This window comes from Myotis myotis, unplaced genomic scaffold (genome assembly GCF_014108235.1).
Source record: "Myotis myotis isolate mMyoMyo1 unplaced genomic scaffold, mMyoMyo1.p scaffold_m19_p_10, whole genome shotgun sequence".
Taxonomy (NCBI): Eukaryota; Metazoa; Chordata; class Mammalia; order Chiroptera; family Vespertilionidae; genus Myotis; species Myotis myotis.
Genome location: NW_023416314.1, coordinates 79,963,681 through 79,990,096, shown reverse-complemented (window position 1 = coordinate 79,990,096; position 26,416 = coordinate 79,963,681). Strand labels below are relative to the sequence as shown.

Sequence of the window (26,416 nt, the reverse complement as noted above, 5' to 3'; positions counted from 1 at the left end):
CCTGTTAGCTAAGACAGTGACTCAGTCACGGTGTCTCCTGTTGGCCCTACATTCGCTAAGTGGTTGGGTACTTTAAGGGCAGACAGTGCCCCAACCCATTCTCTCTCACGGGGCATGGTATGCCTTGAGTGTTTATAGCTATGTCTTTAGCTATAAACATAATAGCCAACGTTTACTGAGCACTTACTTTGTCCCAGGTACTTGCTTAGCTGTTTTACATTCATTAACTCATTTGATCTTTGTGAGATAGTAGGTCTTATTATTTTCCCCACTTTACAGATGAGAAAACAGGCCCCAGAAATGTTGAGTAACTTGTTTAAGGTAATAAACCCAAGTGGTCTGGCATGTAGGTTGGTGTCAAATGAAACTTTCTTGACTGTGGCGAACCCTTCGGCTCTGGCTTCTGTTGTGCCCAGACAGTAGGACATGGGTTGATCCTTTCTCATTAGCTTCCGGTCAGTGCTGGGTAAGACGTCTCCCTCGTTGGCTTTAGAGTCGGGCATGGGCTCCGACCGTTTCTTTCTGCCCTTGGTGGCCTGTTGCCGAAGTGGCACAGGTGGTGGAGACACGGTGGTGCTGCTCTCTGGCTTACCTCCCTGGTCTTGACTGTACCATACAAGAGCTGTGGGAAACTAAAAATTTCTTTAATCCTGGCTCTTCTCCTCTATTTCTTTTCATCTGGAATTTTAAGAACCCCTTGAGAAAAACGAGTCCTGAAACCTAAAATTGGTAACGAACAAGTCAGTCCCCGTTGAAGAGGACAGTTTGGATTCCTGGGTTTGACTGTCCTGCACTGTAGCACCGTGAATGCTGGGATTCCAGGGCTCTTTTTTGTAAGCACTTCCCCTTTCCCCACAAAAAAAGAAAAAAAGGAGAAAGCTTTTGTCTGTGTTTCTTAATTGGAGACGTTTTATCCTTAATGAAACTAACGTTCTCTCTTTACAACCCTCCATGTGCCCCTTACACAGGGAGGGGCCCAGAGCTACTTGCTTCTGCCCCTGACTGCCGCGGGCACTGAGCACCGAGCTGGCCGTGCCAGGCCTCCGTGTGCATCTGGGACCTGCCAGCTCCATCCCGGGAGCGGAACTCTGGCCATTTGCTGTGTCTTCTCCCGTCGCGTGTGTCACCTGCCACCGCTCCTGTTTGCATTTGTTCCATCTTTCTTGGGCTCCCTTCTCTCCTGAAGCCAGTCCCGCAGCTCTCGGGCGGTCCTCCGAGGCGTCCGTGCTGTTTCTGAGAGAGAGTGGTTGCTGTGTGCGCCTCTGCGCAGTTTCCGTTAACTGGAGTTTATGGTTTGATTTACTTGCTTGTCTCACCCTGGCAGTAGTGCCTTTTCTTTTATCCTGTTAGAAGTTTTCATTTTTATTCACAAAGTCCTAAAATTTCGAGCCCGTTTTCAGCTACAAGGATAAAGGGTTGAGCTGCTGCCCTTGGTGTAAGCATCGTTTATCCACTTACGCCCCTCTGCTGCCCTAGCAGAGAAAGAGAGGGAGTTGGACGGTCTGATTGTATTTGTGTTCCAGCCTGATTCATTTCTCCAGGATCACGGTGAGGTGCCATTTCTAAATTACTTAGAACCCATCTTTTTCTTACAGTGGAAAAACCAAGGTCCACATCAATTACTTTGACAAGCACAGCTTCCTCACGAGCGATTCTTCCCCTCCCCACTCCCCATCCTGCACATTTTTGTCTCAGCAGAGGTCGCTGCCGTGCACAGGTGTGCTTCAGGGATGCGGGCCGCTGCCTCCTTGGAGAGTGCACGCCGCGTTTCCTTGCTAATGAAAAGGCTGTCATAATCGGTTAGGTCCACAGGGGCTCTGCCCTTCTGTCCTGGTGTCCCAGGGAGAAAACTCTACCTTAATTACCACCTCACGCTGGCAGAGAGGTGTGGCTGCTAATTGATTAGATGTGACAGTCCTTTGCATTGGTGTGGAACTGTTGGGGTTGTTTTGTTTTTAAACAAACAGATTTGAGCCAGGTAAATTTATTTTGGAGAGATGAAGATCTCTATAAGGATTTTCATTTATTAGTCTCATGTCTTTAATGCAGGGGTCCTCAAACTATGGCCCGCGGCCCACATGCAAATACAAATTTGTTCCCGTTTTGTTTTTTTACTTCAAAATAAGATATGTGCAGTGTGCATAGGAATTTGTTCATAGTTTTTTTTTAAACTGTAGTCCGGCCCTCCAACGGTCTGCGGGACAGTGAACTGGCCCCCTGTTTAAAAAGTTTGAGGACCCCTGCTTTAATGCCATTTCTATATCCTTCTTTTATTTTACTTTATTTTTTTGTTAATTCTCACCGAGGACATTTTTTCCATTGATTTAAAAATTTTTTTTTTTTTTAGAGAGGGGTGGGGAGGGAGCAAGAGAAAAAGAGGGAGAGAAACATTGATGTGAGAGACACACATTTATCTCCCATATGCGCACTGACTGGGGCTGGGGATTGAACCTGCAACCCAGATACGTGCCCTTGACAGAATCAAGCCCTCGACACTTTAGTGCATGGTCCAGGGCTCCAACCACTGAGCACACTGGCCAGGGTTCTGTGTCTTTATTTTCTAACTTGGTAGTAAGAGGCACTCGGTTAGCTTTTGGTGCCATTTTGGTGCAGGTGATGACTAACACGGCGTTATTCTCCTCCCTGGCACCCCTGGCGTGCTCCCTTTCTGTCCGGCAGCACCCGATTCTTTTATGTGGTTCGTTTCCATTCCCTCCTCTCTGTCGTGGAATGGTTGCACTCTATTTGGAAATATATTTTTCAGATAGTGTTTAAAAGCAAACACCCTGCCTTTCTTAAAACTACAGAAACTGCTTGTGAAACAGCCGATAGGGCAAGCTGCCAAAGCCACAGTGTTAAGACCAATCCTCAGTGACAAAATGTCAGACACTGATGCTACACCTTCATTGTGATTGGGGCGTGAGAATTTTTCTCAATAATAGATGTCTAGGTGCCGAGCTCCAGTTGCACATTCAGAATCCTTACATTATGGAATTCTTCATGGTAAACCCGTTCCACAGAGTCTTGTGAAGCTACTCTGCTGTCGACTGTACAGGAAAGATTTTAAACAAACCAATCCCCAGTCCCCCATATCCACTTAAAACATTTTTTTTCAGGAAGCGGTTTCTTTTTGAGGTGATATTTGGACCACATCTCTCACCAGCTTTTCCCATTTTTAAGATAGGTCCAGCTTCAGAATTTTTTTTTTCCTCTTAATGGAGGACACTTGAGCCTCAATCACTGGGCTCTGAATTAACTGACTTTTTTTCTTTTAAGATGGCATAGAATCTTCTGTCTGGGGAATTTTATGTCTTCCCAAGCACTTTCAGGAATTCGTACTAGTAGTTGTTCCTCCCTGCTGCCAGCTGTTGCTCCCTACCACCTTCCAGAAGAGTTCTGACACTGCTGGTAGCCTGATGGGTAAGGGCACAGTTTAAAACCTGGCTTACAGGCCTCCGTGTGCATGAGCTACAGCACTGATTGGAAGGGAATTAGGAAGGGGACCAGGTTGACAGCATACAATTGGGAAATAAAAGGAAAACTACATAACTGTGCCTCCCTAGTCACAGCCCGCGCTGAGATATGGTGGTCCTGGGTGCAAAGCTTCAAGAATTCCTTCCAGCCCAGGGTGGTGTGGCTCAATGGTTATAGTGGCAAACCTTGTACCGAAGGGCCTCGGGTTCAATTCCCGGTCAAGGGCATGTACCTGGGTTGTAGGTTTGATCCCCGGCCCTGGTCGGGGCACATGTGGGAGGCAACCAATTGATGTATCTCTCCCACATCAATGTTTTTCTCCCCCAACCCCCAACTCTCTAAAAGTCAATGGAAAAAATGTCCTTGCGTGAGGATTAACAACAACAAAAATTCCTTCCAGCTCTTCCCCTCTCGTGTTCTGTTGCTAGGGGCTTTTTCTGACTTTATTTCCAGAACCTAAGTCCTGAGCAACTTTTTTTTTTTTTAATAAACTTTTTTTTTAAAAATATAGTTTATTGATTTTTTACAGAGAGGAAGGGAGAGGGATAGAGAGTTAGAAACATCGATGAGAGAGAAACATAGATCAGCTGCCTCCTGCACACTCCCCACTGGGGATGTGCCCGCAACCAAGGTACATGCCCCCTTGACCAGAATCGAACCTGGGACCCTTGAGTCCGCAGGCCGATGCTCTATCCATTGAGCCAAACCGGTTAGGGCCTGAGCAACTTTTTGACTGTGTTTAGGCTCTTCCCATGTCACCTTGGCTTGCATATTGGGCTCATCCCTAGTTTCCAGATTGGGGTGAGATAAGGAGAGCTAAGTGCTTGCTTCTTCAGTGAGTCTCCTTGGGTTAGCTCTCCCATGTCAGCACGGCACAGCTCTCACCAGGTCGACTCAGCGGGCGAGCAGCCCCATTCCTGAAGCCCCAGGGTTTAGTCCGCCTGGCCCCGCTCAGGTCCTAGCGAGAAGTGAGACTGGGGTCTTCAGACCTCTCGGCCGAAGCATGGCTCCTCTGAGAAATAACAAGCCACAGCCTTTTAGCAAGTTGGGCGGAATAGGCAGACGGTAACTTTAGTTCCTGGATTTGGTCCCATGTCGGACTGTGTGATTTGTGCTCATATCTCCTACTAGCAAATCAACTCTTTTGAAGGCTGGACTGTATTTTATCCGTCTCTGCGTCCCTTCCTTCCCCTGAGTCTTCAGAGTGCTTTGTGTGTGGTCATCTTCCAGTTATTTGTGACATAAGCTAAATTGTAACACGGGCATTGTTCTCCACTTGTAAGCACACTTGGGGAAGTGTGTCCGTATTGATTTGTATCTACTCAGTTTTTGGTCATGTAAGTCACAGTGTCTTAATAGGTACATTAGTGACTTTTTCAGGATGAGGGGGGACGTTTACGCCATCACTGGGTTAAGAACTCAGAGGAGATTGCAGGACTGAGAAAACCTTGTCCGGCCTTTAGAAGTAGGAACCAGAGCCAGGAAGCCAAGCCCACCTGGTTTTGCCGAGTTCTCTTCTTGCCTTGACCCACAGCACCTCTGGCTTCTGGTTAACTTGGCCTCAAACTGCCCCCTTTTACGATGGGTGAATTAGAAGTTCACTGAGGGGTGGAATTGTGTCGGGATTGGAGAGATCATGTGGTGTATCCGAGGCTGGAGTTGTTCACAGCGGGAGGAAAGCTCCGGAGATCGGACAGGAAACAGCACAGCCCCAGCGCCTGCTGCTGTGAGGACCCAGGTTTGTCTTGAGTGTCTCAGGGGAGATCATTTGCTTTTCTGAATTGACCCACAGTTGTGAGTAGATCAGGGACCACGTTTGTGAACAGGGCAAGAGCGAGAACGAGAACCATTTTCTTCTTCCTGGTTCCCTGTCTTTGTGACTCAGGGTGTGAAAGCCCCACCTGACTTTTGACGCTCCTGTTTTTGAGCTGGCGCAGGAGGCCTGGCCGTGTCGGGTGGTGGAAGAGGACCTGTTGGACTGGTCTGCTTGGACCCGCCCGCCCCCCCTGGGCAGGGAGACTGAAACTGCTGCTGCTGGGCTTTGCCAAGTCAGTTTCTCCTCCTGGATCACCTCCCCGCGGTGGGCAGGCCTGCTCCCACCCAGGAGCCCTTGGAGGAGGCGAGCTGCGGGAGCCACGCTCCAGGTGCGGCAGGTGCGAGATGTGCCCAGACCCTCGCTGCGCCTACTCAGAGCGGCTCAGACCGCAGAGCCTTGGGGCTCCTGGAAATAGACTGTGTCATAGCGCCTTTCCCTGGCCTGTGGCCACATTCATGGTATGCAGAGAGCAGAGAGCGGGGAAGGGTGAGGAGCTGTAAATTGTGCGTAAATGAAGCCTGGGCAGGGACAGGGGCACACTAGGTTTGGGACTTCATGCTGCCCAGTCTGGAGTAGCCTGTAGGTTAATTTCCAGCCCTAGGCGGGAGAAAGTTCCCAGGGTGAGCCTGGTGTCCAAGGCCTGTTAGATGAGGTGACACTATGGGGCCAGACTTTTTGGCAGGTTGAACTGTTATAAACCAAGGTCAGGATGTGGTCTTCAGGACGTGCAGTCTGTGCCCACTTCCTGCTCCGGTCTCAGGGACACACAGGCCTGGAAGTCTTGTGAGTACAGAGGCACCGAGAGCCCTCACGCCCACATGGGACAGACCCTCAGAGCTCATCTCCAGCCCCTCATTTTGCAAGTGGAGACACAGGTCCCAAGAGGGCGAGTGGCTCGCTCAAGGTTATGTAACTTGTTTGGGCGGAGCTGGGTCTAGAGTTGCACTCCCTTGGGGACCTTGGCACTGTCCCCCGATTGCTTCCACTTCAAAGGCATTCCTGTTGCTTAGACAGGCTCTGTGGGGCCACCTGCAGGCCTCATGGCAGAAGCGGGGCGGTGCACGCAGGCCCCTGCTGACCCACGGAGAGGAGTCCCGAAAGCCTGCCCATGCCAGGAGCCCCCGGGAGCGGGTTTACGCAGTGCGCACTGCACCCTAGCAGTTGGAGGGTCACACGGAAGGAGTTGTGCTATTAGGTGAGGAGTCCCTCTGAAAAAGCAGGAAGACCCTGATCCTGACTTTCCTCATGAATTAGGAAAGCCTTTCTTCAAAGCCTGTTCGGTATCTGGCACTGAGGACACAGAGATGACTTACTAGTAAGTCCTAGCTAGAAGTTTCCCTTAGGCTGCTCTCAGTTGTGTGTAATGGTGAACAAGACAGTCACCAAGAGCTGTGGAGACAGGCCACTCAGCAAGCAGTGAAGTCCTACCTAGTGTGGGAAGGGCTGACCTGCAGGTACCTGGGGACACACTGAGGGGCCCTGTGAAGTCAGGGATGGAGCAGGGAAGGCTTCCTGCAGGAAGTGGTATCTGAGCTGAGGCCAGCCAGGAAGAAGAGTGTGAGCAGATTTGGGAGGGAAAGTGTTCGGGGTGGGGGTGGGGTGAGAGGCTGTATAGCAAAGGCCTGGAGCTCTGAGAACTTTGTGCATTTGAAGACCAGTGGTGGGAGCCCAGAGTGAGATTCTGGGAAGGGGCCAGGGTGAGGCTGGAGCTGCAGGCCGGGAACAGGAGTCATGTGGGTCTGAAAATTAGTTTTACATGTCTGCGTATATACACACACATAGAGATGTACATACACATATGTACATATACGCACACGGATATGTAAATCGTGTGTGTGTGCGCGCGCGTGCGCACACACACACACACACACACACACACACACACGTTGAAGTGGTGCTGTGAATATAAAGCCATCACTTCCTGTCCCAGTGCTGGGTGCCCTGCTGAGATGACTGTTGGTGTCTCCCCCACCCCCAAACCATGTGGTGTAGAGAAGGGACCGGCTGTGGGTGGGGTGGAGAGTAGGCTGTTTAGGTGTCTGTCCTGGCAGGAGGACTGGCTTTAGCTTTGGAGCAGGGCTGGCTGAGGACCCTGTGGGACTCCTTTAGGCCCAGGGTCTGCACCAGTTTCCTTCTTTTCATTGGGGGTGGTGGTGACGGCTCATATCCCAGTGCTGCCACCGGGGTTCTGCAGGCTTTTCAGAGGCAGCCCATGGAGGCCCATGGTAGCACCTGGTGAGAAAGAGGAAGCACCTGGTGGCATCCCGCCTGCCTCTCCTGACAGACATTTCTCTCGCTCAACAGCACCTCTCTGTGGCAGCCTCCGGCTCTGCGCTGACAGAGGTGCTCCCCTCCCCGTGGGAGGCGCCATCAGCTGTGGCTTCTGCTCTGCCCTTGGTCACTGACTCGACTGCACAACACAGCCAGTGAGAGTCCCCCTTCCCTCCTGTGCTTGAGAGGCAGCCCTTAACTAGAGGTTTGTAGAAATGACCCAGCTCCAAACTGCAGGGTTCAGGGCCCAGCGGCAAAGCGTGCCTCGGTGTATGGGCGGCGTTTCACTTCTGACTGTATGCAGATGTTGTCCTGTAGGCAGCTGGGCTGTCCCCTCTCCTGCCAGCGAGTGAGCCTTGTTCCCATGCTGGCCCGGCTTTTACTGTTTCCCTCCTGCCTCTCCCCAGAGACCATGAAGCTGCCCACCTCCTGTTATGTTCCAGCTCTGATAGGAGAGCCATTGGAAGTTCTTGGCTGGAGACCAGCCCCCTGCCACCGGTTGGCTCCCCTGCTTTCCCAGCGTGTGTGATGTGCACATTCCCCAGAGTTCGTATGCAGCTGGTTGGCTCTGTGGTGCCCAGAGATTGGAGCTCTCCTGAAAGGGGAACCCAGCTGCTGTCCTCCCTGGTTTTAGGGGCGGGGTTTGAAAATAGAGAATCATAATCTCCCTCCTCCTCCTCCTCTCCCTCCCCCTCCTCACCCCTGCAACACTGCCGGCAAACTGGAGTGACTGGCTCTGGAGCCGGACTCAGGGACTCAGCCCGCCTCACTGCTCTGCATGGCAGCAGCGATCTGGAGGAAGATTAATGGGCTTGTGAGTATGTGAACAGGGAGTACATTGCGCCTCGGCCTGCAATTCCGTGGCAGGTGTGGACTTACTCTGGTGTAGGGAGACCAGGGCTCTGTAGGGGAGGTGGTGACCCAGCCAGGTATGTGTGTGCCTAAGCCACCTTGTTCTTTAAGACTTGGACGGAAAGCACTTCTAAATACGCCTGCCCTTCAGAGGCGCTTGGTGGGTGGTCGGGCGTTTATTCTTGGAATCTCCTACAGCACAATGTCCCCTTTTTTCTAAGCCAGTCGCTTTCGTTTCTAAGCTGGACTTACTACCTTCAGTTTTCTTAGGAAGGTGAGGGAAGTGGTAGCTGCTCTGTTGTTAGAAAGGGGATGCTGGAGAGGGGAGCACAGGTGGCCAGCGGGTGGATCATGTTCCCCCGCTGGCTGGCTGGAGAAGGGACACCCTCACCCTGTTCTGCTGACCTCTTCGGCCAGCCCCGGGAACACCCACATGCAAACAGCCTCTTGCTGCTGAGGCTGGAGCGCCTACAGCACAGACCAGAGCAGAGCAGCCCAAGCTTGCTGCGAGGGGGGATTCGGAGTTCAGGGGCTGTGACGGGCGGTTTTGCAGAGCCAGGCCCAGCACCGCGGCCTGCTGGGGAGAGCCTAGCTGCCCGGAGCCACCGGCTCGGGTGCTGACCACCTTCCCCTGTTGCTGGGTCTCTCGCTAGTGCTGTCATTGTCAGATTGACCCTCTGGTTAGAGAGGACACCCTGACCTGGTCTCGGCTTGCTGCTGCCTGAGCACCTCTGCCCTAGAGCTGGACCCAGTTTTCTCCCAGGTCTGACTGAGGGGGGCAAGAAGTGGCCACAGGAAGTTCCGTTTTGGTGGTTGGACTTCTGACTGGGCATTTGGGCATCTGGGAGCCGAGTGCTTTTTTTATCCGAATACGCCCTGAACACTCCCTTCTTCAGCTCTCATCACATCCCGTGGTGGGCCAGGAAAGCTTTGCTTGGGCACTCATTTTTTTGGTTTGTGTTGCTCATCCCTGTATTCTCTCCCAGCCGCTAACAAACCCAAACCTTTCTTACAAAGAACATGGAAAAAGTTGAACAGCGCCTCAAGGTCACTGGATCATAAGTGGTATTTGGCATAGTTAGCTGGTTTGGTGTTTGGTGAGAGCTTTCTGCTTTATATTTGAGCAAAAGATTTCTTGGCGGAAGGCCTCTGTGCTGTGTTCCCAGTGCTTGCCCTGTGTACAGGGTTTGCCCCCTTCCCTCCCCTGACAGGTTGTTTTAATCCTCTTGCCTATAAACAAGTACAGCAGAACGTGTCAGGCCAGCTCACATGACCTTGGTTATCTCTTCATGGGGTAACCAGCATCAGCTGTAGATACACAGGCACTTGATGGGGTAGAGCTGTCAGGGTGAAGGGGAGATGCCAGGAGGAAGCCGGGGTCTGCCAAGGAAGGGGAGTGCTAGGGAGTGTGGTCCTCAGTGAGGACCAGGCAGGAAAAGTCAGCTGCCATTGACAGGAATGCGGAGACAGTTTCCTTCCCTGTTGCCTTTTGTCCCTGCATTTCGACTCCTGGCATCTCATTTCTCTTTCTCCTGTCTCTCACATCCTGTCTGGAGGGGCCGGGGCCGGGGCATGCAGCTGTTTCAGGAAACTGCCCCCGAGACAGATGCGTGTATGCCAGTTCATGGGATACAAAACCCAACACCAAAAATCCCACCTTCCCAAACGGTGTTCTTGTTGTGTTGCCTGGAGGACAGCTGGCGGTGGGAGCCTGGCTGCCATGGAAGAGTCTCCACCCAGAGACACTCGGGAGTTGGAAGTGGAGCTCAATTCTCACCCCACACACACACACACACACACACACACACACACACACACACGTTTCCCCCCCTCACAGCTGAAGAGGCAGTGCTCTTCAGCACATAACAATCGGGGTCTCTAGCCACACTGTGTGTGTGTGTTTCTTAAATGCGAGTCACATTTCCCACTGTGACACTGATTTGCAGTTTCTAGGTCCCTCTATCTAAAAACTCTTGTATGTCTCAAGAACTGTGTTGTGTACTCTGGATTTTCCTAGGGTGGGATGTGTATGTTTCAAGTGTTTTTATCGGGGGAGAGTAGAGTGGACTTTTATGGAGGGGATAAGACATGTTAGCTGCTGGAGACTTTTTCTGGTTCTGCAAGAAACCCAGGCTCAAGTACGAGCGGTGCGAATAGAACTTGGCCTTTGACCCTGGAGCTCTAGGCCAGTTCAAAAGGTCCATCTCTTTTTTTTTTTTAATATATTTTATTGATTTTTTTACAGAGAGGAAGGGAGAGGGATAGAGAGTTAGAAACATTGATGAGAGAGAAGCATCGATCAGTTGCCTCCTGCACACCCCCTACTGGGGATGTGCCTGCAACCAAGGTACATGCCCTTGACCGGAATCGAACCTGGGACTCTTCAGTCCCCAGACAGGCGCTCTATCCAGTGAGCCAAACGGCCAGGGCAGGTCCATCTCTTTTTACATGTATAGAGCATTTGTGGTGATCATTGGGTAAATAAGGGAAAGCCCAAAGCCTTTTTTTATAATCCACCTCCCTCCCCATATCTTTTTCTGGCACCCTACAGAGTAAGTTAGGAAAGCATCTGGAGTTATTACAATAATAGCCAGTATGTCATGAGCATTTAATATATGTCAGGCATTGTTCTGAGTGTTTTGGATGGTGTTGGATATACAGCAATTTCTGACTTTTAAAAATCTGTTTTCTCTTGATAGAGACCCCTTTATGTCTTGGGGTCTTTGTTGGTACGGACTAGACAGAACAACAGAATGGGTAGCAGTGGCTTCCTGCTGCCCAGTTAGAGTCTTCCAACCGGAGATGTCTGGGTGGTGTTTTTCTCTCCGTCTTCAGGTCTTTCTTTAGGCCACCATGCCTGTTGGCAAGTAGAGCTACCCTTCAGGATTTGTTGGGGAAGATCTGTGTTCCTTTTGTAGCCACCCTTTCTTCCCTGCCCTCTTTGGAGGTGAAGAGCTACAGACTTGGCTGCCTGCCTCCTTCAGAACAACCAGCCTGCTCTTGTCTGCAGTCGGTGTAATAGTGCATCTAACAATGCCCCAAAGTGGCCCTCTTCCCACCCCCACCATCTGTTCATTTGTGGTCCTAGTTCATGAGCTGATGTGTACAGAGCCCCACTCCCAGCTTCAGATCACAGAGGTCGGAATCCTCAGACCCTCCAGCCCACGCCTCCCTGATGCCTTGGCCAGGGTTCAGCTGGCCTTTTCCAGACACTCCCTTCTCCAAGAGACTTTCTTCCTAGGACTCTCCGAAAAGATGAATTAACGGTAAAACATGCTTTTTATTTATTTTTTAATATGTGTTTATTGATTTCAGAGAGGAATGGAGAGGGAAAGAGAGAAACAGAAACATCAATGATGAGAATCATTGATCGGCTGCCTCCTGCATGCCCCACACTGGGGATCGAGCCCACAACCTGGGCATGTGCTCAGAACAGGAATTGATCCGTGACTTCCTAGTTCACAGGTCGACCTTCAACCACTGAGCCACGCCGGCCAGGCTAAAAGGTGCTTTTTAAGAAGACACTTGTAATGGAAAATGGCTGTCATCTCTTTTACCATACTCTACTCCTAGGCCAAGTGCCTAGACAACTAGGGCACCCTGAAGTAGGACTGTCATTGTCACCAAAAATGAACAACGGTGTATGGCTTTGGGGGCAACCTAGGCCTAAAGCCAGAAGCCGACATGTACTCAGTCTGACTGAGAAGCTGTATTTTCCAGTCTTCTCTTCTGACCACTGATCTGCCCAGCTAGCCAAGGCACCTGCCCCTGTGGCCCCTTAGCAATAGGGTCCGGCAGTCTGCCCTTGGCCCAGAGTCAAGATCGCAGTAGCAGTGACGGGCCTGGTGAGGTGGATATGAGGCATGTCCCGGCTTTAGTTGCCAAGCAGGGAGACTGTTCTAAAGAGCATTTGCTCTTTGATGCGTCAGGGGACTGCCCCAGGCTCCCTTTCCTTCTCTCTCTGCTGGAAGTTCTTCCCGGCTCCTTGCTTAGCCCTTCTCTCCTGCAAGGCACTACCCACTCACGGTTCCTTTTCTCCAGCCTCATTCCTCATCTCCACCTGGTTCATATCTCCTTAGCCCAGTGGTTCCCAACCTTATTTTGGCCATGCCCCACCTAAGCATCTCTACCTGATGCCCCCCTGGGACGTATAATTCTCATTCAAAAAGTGAGCTATTCAAGTGGAGGAAGCCTAAAAGGCCATGAACTTGGTCTAAACAAGCTTCCAAAGAACATGGCATCCATGAGAGAGAAAAATAAAAGGACAAAAGGACAGTTGAAGTGCTGAGGAAGAAATCATCAAGAAATTGTTTTAAAAAATAATCATAATATGAAAAAAATAGAAAATAGTTTCAAAACATAATAGAGAACTGAAATGCATAAATATGTCACAATACATACTTATATAATATGTATGAGGCCTCTAGGACCATAAGAAATGCAAAAAGTTTACTGTTAATAACTCATTTTTGAATTGCCCCCCTTAAAAATCAAATTGCCCCCCTGTGGGGCGTGTGTCCCACGTTGGAAACCGCTGCCTTAGACCTTTTGCCCTGCTCAGCCACCCCAAATACTTCAGAGTAACCCTCTTTTACCTCAAGTCCTCTTGTTTCAAGCCGTCACCCAGGATTTGAAGTTTAGGGAGCCCCATTTCTGCTGCCCATGCTGCTTGCAGAACAGAAAAAGTTCCTAGGTTCCATGGGGAACACAGAACTCATTGCCCTGCTGTGGACTGTGGTTACGATCTTAAATATGGTTAATCAACTATTCAGCTACAATGGTGGGCCCTCACGGGCTGGCCTGAGGACACAGCCTCTGTTTCTGACACGTTTCTATGGGTCAGTAGTTCCTTCTCAGAGCAGAACTCTTGGCAAGCTGGGGATTTCTTTGGTACGCTGCAAGAGATTTGCATGTGCTTGTGGAAGTGTCCTCATTACTTTGTAGTCACAGCACCATCTATCACAAAAATGGTCCTGCTGTATGCAAATGACAATGACCAAAAGAAACACACACACCACTTCCTCCCCACAAAGCTTGCCAGAGAGCTGTACTCACTTCCCGTGGCTGCTCTGCTGGCCAGGTGAGAGTGAACTCTCCATTCTGACCGAGGCGACCCGTTGCAGGTAGCACTGGGCACCGGTGCCCTCGCCCGCCTGGTTTGTCATGTTCTGCGGCGGGAGGCAGCGAGCACCTCTGCCGGAGCAGGAGCAGGATGTGCGGAAAGACCAGCGTTGAGTTTCTGTTGGTCACAAGTGGAGCAGCCGCATTGTAGCCCAGCTAGGTGGGGACAGTCCCAGGCGAGAGTGCGGCGATGGCCTCAGGTGGTGTCTTTTCTTCTGCTTCAGCTCTGACCTCTGGCCATGGTGACTTCTGGGGCAGCAAACTTTGTCCCAGTGTTTTTCTGACTTTTCCTCCTCCTTGAACTCCCTCTTTGAAACTGGAGGAGGAGGACAGCAATATTTGTCCCACTTCCAGACGGAGATGCAGTGGGAAGGGGCACTTGCTTTATTCAGCACCTCGCAGTGTAGGAGGTGCCGGACTGGGTGGGACCCCGAAGGCCCTTGTCCCAGCGCGGGGCTGGGTCTGCTCCCGGCTCAGCATGAATGGTTTAGGAAACACATTGGAAAGGGCAGAGACAAAGGGTGAAATCGGCACCCGGGTAGCAAGGCTGTTGCATCAATGCTGAGAGTTTTTTGTGTGTTTTAAGATCTCGTGCTTCTCTTTTACTTTGTGTTGGCAAAAACCCTAGGAGAAGATGGGAGATTCTGGAGGAGATGATTATGCTGGGTGAGTCAACTGCGCTCCCCAGCTGCTGTTTTTAGTTCCTTTGCTTTTCTGTACTAGGAGGCAGTTTGAGGAGGGGGAGGGGCAGGGGGCAGGGTGTGGTTGCTGATTTGTGTAGCAGGACTCGGAGGCAGGTGTGTATAGGTGACATTTTTTGGCCATCTCGGGCCTTACAATCAGTACGTTGATTCAAGGAAGAAATTTTAAAGCAGAGTTCTCAGTGTGGCAAACAGTAAATAAATGTTTCCTCCAAGTCCCTGTTGCTTTCCCAAATCTGTACCTCTTAGAATGGCTCCAGCAGCACTGCCTTGTCACAGCAGGACACAGTGGTCCTGATAGCAAAGCCGTGGAAGGATTGAGTTAGAAGCAGAGAGAACTGTCTGAAGTGAGAGAGCCTGGTGGTGGTTGGGCAGCAGGAAGTTTGGAGGAGAGGGTTCCCCTCTGTGATGAAAGGAGGGTTTGGGCTTGGTTGAGGGGGGGCAGAGATTGGAGGAGGGGGGTGCTGCTGGTTCTGGGCTGTGCCTGTATCTGTATCTGAATCTGTCTCCAGATTGCCTTGAGCTTTGTGTTAGGAGGAAGCACAAGGCCTTATGCCCACCTGAGGAGGCTGTTGGCGGAACAGACACTCCATAGTTGTCATCTGTCCACGGGAGAGGGGATCGCGCACTCGCTGCCCCGTGGAAGCTGTCTGCAGAGTGCACTGGTGACGTCCTAACATGTTTTCTCACTCGTTTTTACACATTTGTTTGTGCAGTACCTTGCTGAATACTTCCGCCATGTGCTTAGGCGTTGTTGTGGGCCATGAGTTAGACAGACCAGGGCCCCTCCCTTTGTAGAATAGTATAGTGGGAAGGGCACACAGTAACCAAGCCGCTTCACAGGGCAGCCGATACCCTGAAAGAGGGGGAAGGGGTTTTGTGGCAAGAGGTTTTGATCTTCTTTTCTCTGCCCTTGTCTTTTCTCCTGGGGGACAGAGGGTAGGGTGACTTCAAGGCCAAAAAGCTACACCACTTTGATTTGGTAAGTATAGTCAAACCTCGGTTCTCAAATGTCTCCCATCTCGAACAATTCGCTTCTCAACCTGACAACCCTTTCATGAAAGCTATATGACCAGTCACAAGTCTCAGGCGACAGAGGATGCCCGAGTATGAGCCAGTTTACCACGGTTGACATCTCGGGATATTGTGCTGTGAATATTTTTGTGTGTGTGGTTGTTTTTTTTTTACTTTTGTAGCTGCTTATTATAATTATTGAATTTTCATTTTTATTGTACATTTCCTTTTGATTAAATTTTCTTTTATATTTCATGTCCTTTTTGTTTTTAAAGTGTTTATTTATAGATTAGACATGTACTATATATACAAAAGGTTAAAACAGGGAGTCATTTGGGGGTCTGGGACGAATTAATTCAATTTACATTATTTCTAATGGGAAAAAATGATTCGGTTTTTGAATAGCCTTCTGGAAATAATTAAATTTGAGAAACGAGGTTCCACTGTGTTTTAACATGGGCCAGCTCGGTGCAGGCACTGTTAGGCACTAAGCGCATACAGAAGTGGGCAAGACATTGTCTTGATCACTCAGAGCTCATGGAAACACAAAGTCAGAAGCAACAAACGGGTACAGATAGGATGGTGTGAGAGTCCAGAGCGGGAGAGATCACTCGCAACTGAGAAGGCATCTTGATAATTCTTTCAACAAAAGGGATGGAGAGGGCTGACTTACCTGGACCACTTAAAGGGAGGCATCATGTGGCAGCTGGCGCTGTGCTTTAGTGAGCAGCAGTGGCAGCTCTTCCCGCCATAGCTCAGATCCCTTTCCTACCTGCCCCGGGCCGGTAGCTGGGGCCCCACCACAGGGCGAACTCCAGAGGACGCCCTCCACTCCCACACTAGATGCAGGCAGGCAGTGTGCTAAAAACACGAATTACTTGCAAAGAAAAGGAAGTTCGAGGGAGGCCCAGGCACCTCAGCTGCACTGGTTAGTCTCCATGAGCTCCCCACAATCCTCTGTGGAATGAGCCAAACCTTTCTGCTGCAGGCTGCCTTCTGCCTCCCCCAGAGCCCGGGCTGCTGGCAGGCTGGCTCTCCTGTGATATGGAGGAACTTGTTGGTCTCCATGGTTACAGTAACCCACTGGTACGGGAGGAGCTGAATGGAGTGTGAGGCTGGCAATGTGAGCTTCCCCCAGCCCTTGGCACCATGTGGTACGGGTCTGTGGCTGTTTCTTGGGCCTTGTCTGGAAGGAGTTAAGGAACTGATGAGGAAGGGAAGAACAGGCACCCCTCCGTCCTCCTCTGGGCTATTCGGGGGCAGAGATGGGTGCCTTCTCGCTCACCCACTCGTCTTGGCAGGAGTGGTTTCATGTTAGGAAAGGGTCTTTACGTGACAGCCCAGCCGTGGTAGAATTATGACTTGATTCTAGAAGGAATACCAGCTTTGCTCCTCTGGTACTTGTAGTCAAGATCTTGGAGATTAAAGCTCTTCTTAGGGCTCAGAGAACCCCTTGAGATGAGAAGAACGGTCCTACCTGAAAGTAAAGAAATTGGGAAACATTATCGAGACCTTACCGTGTACCAGGCACCATGGCCCAGTCAGCACCATGTCCTAGCCGCACTGATCCTGTGAGTGTGGACAGCTAGTGGCCTCGTGTCCCAAGTGAGGACACAGACTAAGAGAAGGCAAATCATCTTGCTTGTCAGCTGGTAAGGACCAAAGGCAGGACTCCCTCCCACTCAAGTCTGTCTCTCTCCAGAGCCTCTCCTCCCATAATGCAGCAGGCAGAGAGGCTGCAGTGAGTCTAAGGTGCAGTCCCCTCCCTAAGTTCTAGAAGGCAGGAACCAGGTCTCTGAGCTTTGCAATGGCCCTGGCTCCAGAGGTAGGCACTCAGCAAAGGTTTGCTGAGGCAACAGCAGTAGTTGGGGAATGAGACAGCACTCCCTCGGTGGACTCCACCAGTGTTTCAAGCGACTCTGATGACAGGACGGTGAGGGGTGCTCATTGTGTTGTGGCTTCAGTGGACTAAGGGGGGTGAGCTGGAGGTGGCTCAGTCTGATCTCATGCCAGGTCAGCTCTTGCCTGCTGGACTTCCCAGGCAGGCCCTGGCTTCGGCTGTGGCTGCTTTGAGGCCCGCAGGCTGCTCCCCTCGTGGCCCAGGCTGCAGTGCTGGTCACCCTGGCTGGAGATGAGGCTTGCAGCCCAGGGCGTTAAAGATGCTGCCTTTGCTTCAGTTTCAGGCTCTGCTTGTGTCCTTTGTCAGGGAGGCACTACCCTGGCTGGAGAACGGAGTAGCCCTTTGACTGTTTGCCACAGCTTCACCTCCTCTCTGCAATGGGGTATTAAGGAAAGGGGGTCCCCCAGGTGCAGCCATCACAGTTAGCTTCAGGGGTGTGGGAGTTGCATCCAGCTTCCCCACTGGTCAGTGCTTACCACAGCTTTACAAGATCTCCTACCCAGAATGCTCCACTGGTTTATTACCTCCTGGCAGTTGAGAGTGACAGTTATTCAGGATCAAAGGATGCAAAGAAAGCGCTTGGATGCAGTGAAGGAGGAAGGGTTAGAGAGCTAGTGACTTGCCAGGGCCATGTGACTTTGCAGCTTAGTCCTACCCCGTCTGTCCCAGCCTGAGGTCAGTGCTTGGTACTTCCTCAGTACAGAAAGCCCCTTCCTGCCCTGCAAATAGGACTGAGGAAACCTCCTTCCAGTCGCTTCTGAGTAAGGGGCAGGTGGTCCCAGGCCAGCCTGAGCCCACGGTCCAGGTCAGGGCCCACTTTGGAAAGGAGTGGTCCACTTAGGGGACCGCCTGGGAGGCCTTTCAAACAGCCCTCCACTGCTGACCTTTCCAGGCAGGGGCCTTCCTGTGGTCCCAGCACCTTCCCTGCATCTTCCCTCTTCACCTCTCTGGTCTGGAGGAAGAGCCAGGGACTTACCTTTTGGGGGAAGTAAAAGCAGATTAGGCATCAAGAAGGGTTGATGGCTGGTAGAGGGGACAGCAGAGCACTCAAGTGGGCACAAAAGCCCTGGGCTCAGTCCCAGCTCTGCCTGGGCAAGTCTCTTCACTCCTGTGCTTCAGTGTCTCATCTGTAAAGTGCGGGCCCTGCCTACCCCGTCGGCCTCTGGTGTGAACACAAGCAGTGCTTGCTGGCAGACGTTGCTATCAGAAATGCCTGATCTCATGTGTAAGACAAACGCCGAAGTAGCGTGATCTTCAGGTGTCTGTGCTCAGGTGTGGGAGGGCACCGAGGGGATTATGGCCGACCAGCATGGGGTCTTTAGGGTGTTGCTTCATGGGAAGGGTCCTAGCCTAGGGTAGTGGAATGAACGGGAAGTAGATGGCGAGCCAGAAGAAAGGCCAGGATCAGAACACAGAGCACAGACAAGGTCAACGGGGGCTTTGCAGGAGGAAGGTGTGAGGAAGGGCTGCCCCCAGGCCCTAGGACAGTGATGGCGAACCTGTGACACGCGGGTCAGAGGTGACACGCAAACTCATTTTTTTGGTTGATTTTTCTTTGTTAAATGGCATTTAAATATATAAAATAAATATCAAAAATATGTCTTTGTTTTACTATGGTTACAAATATCAAAAAATTTCTATATGTGACACGGAGAGAGTTAAGTTAGGGTTTTTCAAAATGCTGACACGCAGAGCTCAAAAGGTTCACCATCACTGCCCTTGGAGCTTGTAGAGAGCAGCCTTGTTGTGTGTGTGTGTGTGCACGCGCGCGTGCAAGGGGGCAGGAGATGGGGGGCTGGAGGTTGGTGGGAACTTAGGGATAGATTCCCAGAAACAGGGTTGGAAGGGACTTAGAGGGACATTTCATTCTTCAGCCTTTGGGTAAAATTTAGAACCCAAAGACCTCTAAAGGGCTTCACTGGATCCCTGGACCCCCTGAAATTTGTCCAAGATATTTTGCGTGTAAGTCACATGGACTTTTCTAAGGCTAAACACTGCTTTTTGTGGACTAAGGGTCCATCTGCCACTGCTGGATAGCTGGACTCTGCCACCTGTCCCCCAGCCTTGTTCTTGGTGGGTGGTTTGCTGGTCTTGCCCCCTCTGGGTCAGCATGTCTGATTCACATACTCCTCTCTACCCTGCCTCCGACTTCAGCCCTTTCCCAGGTCCCACCTGCCGCAGGTGAGATAAGGACTTTATGACAGCCCTGGCTCGAGTGAGTCTCCTCCTCACCCTCTCCCAGCTGTTACCCAGCAAAGCACCTTGGGGAGGGTGGGGCAGCCACTTCCGGTGAGGGGGAGGGGAAGGGAGAAGGAAGTTGATCTAAACCCGCCTCTTTCTCTCTTAGTCTCCCTCCTTCCTGGTCCCCTCCTGCCCCTTTCCTCCCACCTTGCTCCTGGTGTCGTGTCCTGAGCTGTCTGTATTTCCTGGCTACGAGGGCCTGGCCCACAAGAAGCCGCCGGCTCGTCCCCGCTGCTCTCCTTGCCAAGCCCGGGCTCTCTGCTAGTGGTAGTTTCGGTTGCGACATAGTCCAGGTTCCCAGGCAGGAGCCGCTGGGCCTGGCTGCTTTGCTGCTTTTCACTGAGGAGGTGGTGGAAGGTGTCGCCTGCTTCGGCTGAGTAAGGGTGGCTGGCGGAGCGCCCCCGCCCTGGGCCTGGCTCTTCCCGGCCTCTGTACTTTGCCCTCGCTGCCTGACAGGTTCTGCTGTGGCTCTGCTGGATGGAAGTTGCTGGTAGTCCTTGTCGCTTTCTCCAGCCGGGTATGTTTTCCTCTTTTTTTTTTTTTTTTCCTCTGGGGTTGCCCTTTCCTCCTCTTTGCCTCCCACCCAAACACGGGCTCTTTGAAGAACTGCTGGCACTGCAGTGAGATTCATGGGAAGGTGAAGAGGCATTGGCCAGGAAAGGAAGAGCACCCACCAACAGAAGAGTCTCCCCTACGATCGAGTCCGCAGACTCGGCCGGAGTGAGCGGTAGGGGTGGTGGGGCAGAGGCCCAGGGCGGGCTCCCGGGCACGACAGTGAGGGAGACTGCATCCGGGTGGTCGCCCAGGGCTAGTGCCAAGGGACACTTTCTCCCTCCACTCCACAGTGCCCGGCTTGCTCTGTCCTGGCCAGGGAGTGCCTGCTTGTCACCCTCCCAGCTCGGTCCCTTCCCGGAAGCCTCGGGACACTTGAATGCAGAGCCCAGAGCGGAGCTTTCCTGGGGAAGAACTGGTGGTAGGAGCCTCCAGCCTCAGGGAAGGGGCCCTGCCTACCTGAGTCAGCGCCCGGCCTCGGGTGGAGGCTGTCTTCCGGGCCAGCCGGTGCCGCCTAGGCCAGGCTGGGATCCCAGGCGGAAGGCCCACTGAATGGAAGGCTCTTTTCCTTTCGTCCCCACATCCTGTGTTCTCTTCTCCTCTCTGTGGAGGACGCTGCAGCTGTTGAGGCCCTACTTCTGCGCCAGGCCTGCTTGGTAACCGGCGTGGTCTGCCATTTGGTTCCAAGGACGGCTCGAAGGGTGACTCCCTTGTTCTGTCTGAAGGCTGTCTGAGCGCCATGGGGTCTGCTTTCAACCAGCTTCCTCAGACCACGGGAGCTGCCTGGGCTGTGCGTCAGCCAAAGCTTTAGGAATGTCTGGTGCCCCTGGTCTTCCTGTGGGCAAGAGGCTAGAGGGAGAGGGGAGAGCATGGCTGTAGCCAGACCCTATTTGGTTGGCCCGCAAGGGCCACCAGTCCTCAGCCCTCCACCGGTTGGTGAGATGTGGGTCCAGGCGGATGGGCCAAGACAGAAGTAGGGAAGGGACTCTCTTACCTCTTCTCTGGCCTCCTGGAAGCCTCTTCACTGGGGGCCTGGGTCCAAGAAACAGTTTTCTACTGGAGAGTTCTCGTTTCTGTACTTTCCCCAGTGGGCTCTCCTCACCCGGTTCCACTTCCCTGCTCTGGGGGACATATTACAACTTAGAAGAGGCCAAGAGGTTAGGACAGTGGTTGGCAAACTCGTTAGTCAATAGAGCCAAATATCAACAGTACAACAGTACAACGATTGAAATTTCTTTTGAGAGCCAAATTTTTTAAACTTAAACTATATAGGTAGGTACGTTGTTATGAACTTAATTAGGGTCTTCCTAAGCCAGCCTTTGCTAAAAACGTCCTCCATCTGATTGAGGTACGTTCGCCAAGGTTAACCCCTTCCAACTCTCCCATCCACACTCGTCTTGTATACTTGTTTCGTCCATCTCCTTTCCGAAAACCGACTTCTGCGCATGGCCACAAAGTTTCAGTCGCACTGTACGTGCGCGCCCGCACGTGGTATTTTGTGGAAGAGCCACACTCAAGGGGCCCAAGAGCCGCATGTGGCTCACGAGCCGCAGTTTGCCGACCACTGGGTTAGGAGAAGAACTACACACTGAGTCCTGAGAGTTGGGTGGTTCAATCCTGAAAGGGGAGCGGGTGACTTTGGGGGCAGGGGATCAACGAGCACACACCAGTGCTCTCTGCTCCTCTGGGCCCTAGACAAGCAGAATCTCCACTCTTTTACTGTCCTGGATACTCAGCGTGGAGCCAGCCCTTCCCAGCTGCCCTGTCCAGTCTCTCCTGCGAAGAGTAGGGGTGCTGGTGTCAGCCGGCAACAGGAGTCAGGGTGGGTGGTGGCCAGCGCTCAGCCATGACCTCTTTCCAGCGGGGAGGACCATAGCGTCTCTTTCCAGCCTCCATCTGGGCTGCAGCCAGCTCAGGAGACTCGACTTAGATGCCAAGTCTTGTTGACAAGAAGACTCTGGTTTTAAGAACAGTGGTATTTGGGAACTAAAAATAATGGCAGTAATAGTTGCTCTTTCCTGATTGTTGGATAAAGCATTGTGTGTGTGTTCTCTTAGCTGCCCAGTGTGAAGTAGGGAATAGTGTATCCACTGTACGACACGGAAGCTGATGCAGTGGGTGGTGGGTGGAAGCAAGTGATGTTGGACAGAGCTCTGCGACATCAACCGGACTGTCTCCTGACACAGGTGTGGGGTCACCCCACACCACTCATCTTTGGATGCTTTCCTTCTCCCTTTGTGATAATCTTCTCCCTCTTAAGGATGGTGTTGATGATGATAAAGTCAGCCGGTGTTAGTAAGTGGCAGGTTTGGGATTTGAACCCTGGCAGTTTGTCTCTGGCCCTATACTCTTAAGCCCCTCTTGTAACTGTTGTTCCTTGAAGTCCATCCAGCATGCAGCTCATCGTGACAGGAAGTGCTGTCCTGCTATGCCATGCAGAGCAGCCCCCGGGGGTAGAAACACCAAGAGGTATGGGCAGAGCACAGACGGGCGGTACGGGTCCTTGATATTTGGCTCCCGAGGGGCAGAGGGCCCGAATTCTCAGGTAGATGCTAAATCCCTATTCCAAATTTTGAGGACCTGGAGACTGCCAGATCCTACCCTCAGAAAAGAGGGGCGTGATGAGAGTCAGGAGGTGAAGTAGAGGTTGCCAAGGAACTTGCCCACCCACCTTCTGCTCATGGGAGCTGGGACATAGGAAGGGCCCTGGTAGCAGTCTTGCAGCACCTGCAGGAAATGGGGCTGAGAAGCAGTGGGCCATGGAGGCCAGGCCTTCAGGACCCTGTTGAATGGGACCTGGTGTGCCCTTCAGTAGACAGAGCAAGTACCGTGGAGCCTCGACGTGTCCTTCTCTCCAAGGGGTGTAAACCTTAGAGTCCCTTTTGGAGGGAAAGAACAAGTATTTGAAAATCTACTGGCCTAGCAAATGCTGTTTGAGGACCAGCCAGGCTTATGTGAGCTGCATGATGTCTGGACACCAGAGGGCAAGAGAGCGCTGTGGGCTGGGGGACACAGCAAGGCTTGGGGGAGTTCGACTTGCAGAAGACAGAAGGTGCCCTGAAAGGCCCAGGAGCCTCTCCTTTCCGGCCTACTGTACACATGAAATCCTTTCTCCTCAAAGGTTCAACCCGAGCGTTGGCCTGCGGACTGAAGGGTCCTGGGTTGATTCCAGTCAAGGGCACATGCCCAGGTTGCAGGCTTGATCCCCAGGAGAAGGCCGATCCATGATTCTCTCTCATCATTGATGTTTCTGTCTCCCTCTCCCTCTCGCTTCCTCTCTGAAATCAATAAAAATACATTTTTTTAAAAGGTTCAACCCATGTGCTTCTGGGATCTGAGCCGAGCAGCTCACCCCAAACCAGCCAGCAGCTACTGCTATGCAGAGAGAAAGGAGAGCCTCCATTGACACAATGAAGAAGGGAAACATCGTAGCAGATACTTTGTGTTGTTTTTCTGAAAAGCATCTGGTTGGGGACGCTTGGGAACCCTGGACAGTTCCTTGGTGTAGCAAGTCCTGCCTCTCCTCTGTGGTTTGTGGGCTTGCTTCACTTACAGCCAGAAGGGGCTGTGAGAGGAAGAACTTTGACTCACTCCTCTGGTCACCCTGCTCCCCTCCAGACGATCTCCTTGAATTTCCCAAGGCAGCGTGGATGGTTCTGGGAGGAGGCCCTGGCAGTAGCTTTGTCCCATTTGCTGGATTGATGATGTCGTGTATTCTTTGAGAGATAAATCAGGACTCTAGACAAGACTCGGACCAGACTCTGAACAGTTTTACTGAGATATAATTCTCATACCATACAGGTCACCCATTAAAGTGGACTATTAAAAGAGCTATGCATCTATCACCACAACCTCCCCACCCTCTTCTGCCCTCAGCCCTCGACGAATCTGCTATCCGTCTCCACGGCTTTGCCTATCCTGAACTTTTCATAGAAGTGGAATCATACAATATGTGGGCCTTTATGACTGGCTTCGTTCACTCGGCGCCATGTTTTCGAAGTCCATTCGTGTTGTTGCATGTGTCAGAATACTTTTTTAAATTGCCAATGAATATTGCACGGTGTGGATATTGCACAGTTTATCTGTTCACCAGTTGATGCACACCTGTGTCATTTCCACTTTCTGGCTATTATGAATATGGGATGTTTTGAATGAACATGCATATAAAGTTTTTGTGTGGACATACATTTCCACTTCTCTTGGGTGTGTAGCTAAGAGTAGAATTGCTGTGTCGCAGTATTTCTGTGTTTAGTTAGCCCTTTGAGGAATGTACAGTCTTCGTATGTCTTCCTCTGGACCATACCTTTCTGAGTTGTGTTTCTACACCTGGTCAGTGCTGCTGTTATTTCTGCTTCCTCACCCTTATGTGAGCAGTGGGGTGGCTAAGAAGGGCAGACTGTTACCTTGCTCAGACCCTGCCATTCAGTTAATTCATTACACAGAATTCATTGAGCACCTACCATAACCCTGCCTGTCTAGTTGCTGGGCTGTAACAGTGCGTACACGAGTCTTCTTGAACTTCCACTCCATTGGGATAGACAGCAGATCACTGCAAAGTGAGAAAGAGGAAGGTTAATGTAAAGTGAGTGCACGGAAGTGGTTCTGCTGCTGCTGCTGCTCCTTGGAGATACAGCCTTCTCCCGGTGCGAGCAGGCACCAGGGCGCATGCGGGGAGCTGGCAGGGCAGTGTACTTACAGGGGTGCTGTCCCTCCCTGCAGCCCACCTTGGGACACCTCGACTCCAAGCCCAGCAGTAAGCCCAACATGCTGCGGGGCCGCAACTCAGCCACCTCTGCTGACGAGCAGCCCCACATCGGCAACTATCGACTCCTCAAGACCATTGGCAAGGGCAACTTCGCCAAGGTGAAGCTGGCTCGGCACATCCTGACCGGGAAAGAGGTGAGCGCTGGGGTGGGGAGCCTGGCAGCACCTCCCAACTGTTGGCACCCCATAGGTAGTGGTGGCTCTACTACCACAGCCATCCTCTTGTTTACTAGACAGAAATGTGATCTGAACAAACAGGAGTGCCAAGAGGGATGGGACAAAAAGGAGGTGGGAACAGGAAGGAGGAAGGCGCTTCGAGTCCTGGGTTTAGTTTGGTCAAAGAGGTAATCTTGGGCTTTTTGTCTCATGTTCAGGTGGCTGTGAAGATCATTGACAAGACTCAACTGAACTCCTCCAGCCTCCAGAAAGTAAGCAGACAGCCCTCCCTTTCTAACCTCTCGCCAGGGGCAGTGATCTACTGACCCCATTGGGATCTTCTCTTGAATCCCTAGTGTAAACTCTCTGGTCATCTCACTGTCCCTCTGCAGGACTGTGCTGCGTGTAGGGCTTTGGCTGATCCTCTGGGCTGACTCCTGACTGGGCTCCCTGGCCACAGGCGCTCTCTGTCAAGGCCTCTCTGGCCCCTCCCAGCCACTTGGCCTACCTATCTGACCTACTTCTGCACCTTGTTATCTGTTGGCCTTTGGCCAGCCCTATGCAAAACTCATGCTGTAGCCATCACTAGAAACGCATTCCAAGACCTGGGGTGATGAAGGTGGGTCACTCTGGAAGCACAGGGACAAGAGGAGACGGGAACCTGCCCTGGACTCTGTGCCAGCTGCGGGTTAGGGAGTGGGCACTGAAGACGGGCTTTAGAGTCAGCACTTGTTTCACACCTGTGGCAGGGAGTGCGGACGACGGCAGGCACTCCCCGCTCTCCTGCTCACCTCCAGGCTCCTCTTGGCTAAAAGTCGCAGGGTCATGTGCCGAGGCTGGCTTCTCCTTCCCTCCTGACTTACAGCGGGAAGCCATGGTCTCCTTTAGCTGGTGGGGGACCCTCCAGGTGGCCCCCCTGCTCGAGGAACAAGACGCTGGAGGAGGCAGGACAGGAGACTTTCGTTGGCAGAGGGGACAGCGTGCTAGTGACCGTTGACGTGGCGCTGGAAGCTGCCCTCTCCTTCCATCCTGGGCTCCGGGGGGCAGGCAGGAAGGAGAGGAGGAAGCCCCCCATCTGGCTCACAGAAAGCTGCCCCTTCAGGTCAAGTCAGGTCTCCTTTGTGTCTCATCCTCCGGCTGCCCCGGCTTCCGTTTCTGACCGGGAGTAGCCTAGTGCCTTCCACCTCGTGGCCACTGAGGCCTGTTGTAGAGATGCTCTCGGAACTGAGCGTGTGGGTTGAGGTGCCCTGACATGCTGACAGGCACAACCAAAGTGTTTTCCTTTTTTGTTGCCCGTGGGATCCCCTCAAGGTTCTTTGGTTCAAAGGAAACATTGTTGTCATCACGAGGGCTCCCCTGCTTGGAGCTTTGCAGAAGGAAGGGAAAGAGTCTTCTTCGCTTGTTGGCTCAGACCCCACAGAGTCGACGCCGGCGTGGTGGGGCCCTTTGGTCTCTGGAGCAGGCCAGCCTGCCGTCACTGTGATGGCCAGCGCCAGCGGGCATCTTACTTCCCACCTCTCTTCTCCCTGCCTCTTCCTGCCTGGCTGGAAGGCA

The 26,416-nt window shown here is 52.1% G+C and overlaps 1 protein-coding gene and 1 long non-coding RNA gene across 10 annotated transcripts in view; both read left to right on the top strand.

Annotated features, from left to right (window-relative positions):
- Positions 1–26,416, top strand: part of MARK2 (microtubule affinity regulating kinase 2) — a 57,175-nt gene that overhangs the window by 17,607 nt on the left and 13,152 nt on the right. For 6 of the 9 annotated variants that reach the window (XM_036326847.1, XM_036326846.1, XM_036326853.1 and 3 more), the window contains exons 2-3: positions 24,662–24,841; positions 25,081–25,134. In XM_036326847.1, the coding sequence (XP_036182740.1) occupies positions 24,662–24,841; positions 25,081–25,134 (234 nt within the window). Of the gene's footprint in view, positions 1–19,519; positions 19,908–19,952; positions 20,118–23,252; positions 24,525–24,661; positions 24,842–25,080; positions 25,135–26,416 lie in introns of those variants that run through there. The other 3 variants (XM_036326850.1, XM_036326851.1, XM_036326852.1) reach the window with 3 other exon arrangements.
- LOC118665385 lies at positions 4,095–15,456 on the top strand. The gene is made up of 3 exons (XR_004970633.1): positions 4,095–11,679; positions 14,163–14,200; positions 15,172–15,456. It is a non-coding gene; the product is annotated as an uncharacterized LOC118665385 (long non-coding RNA).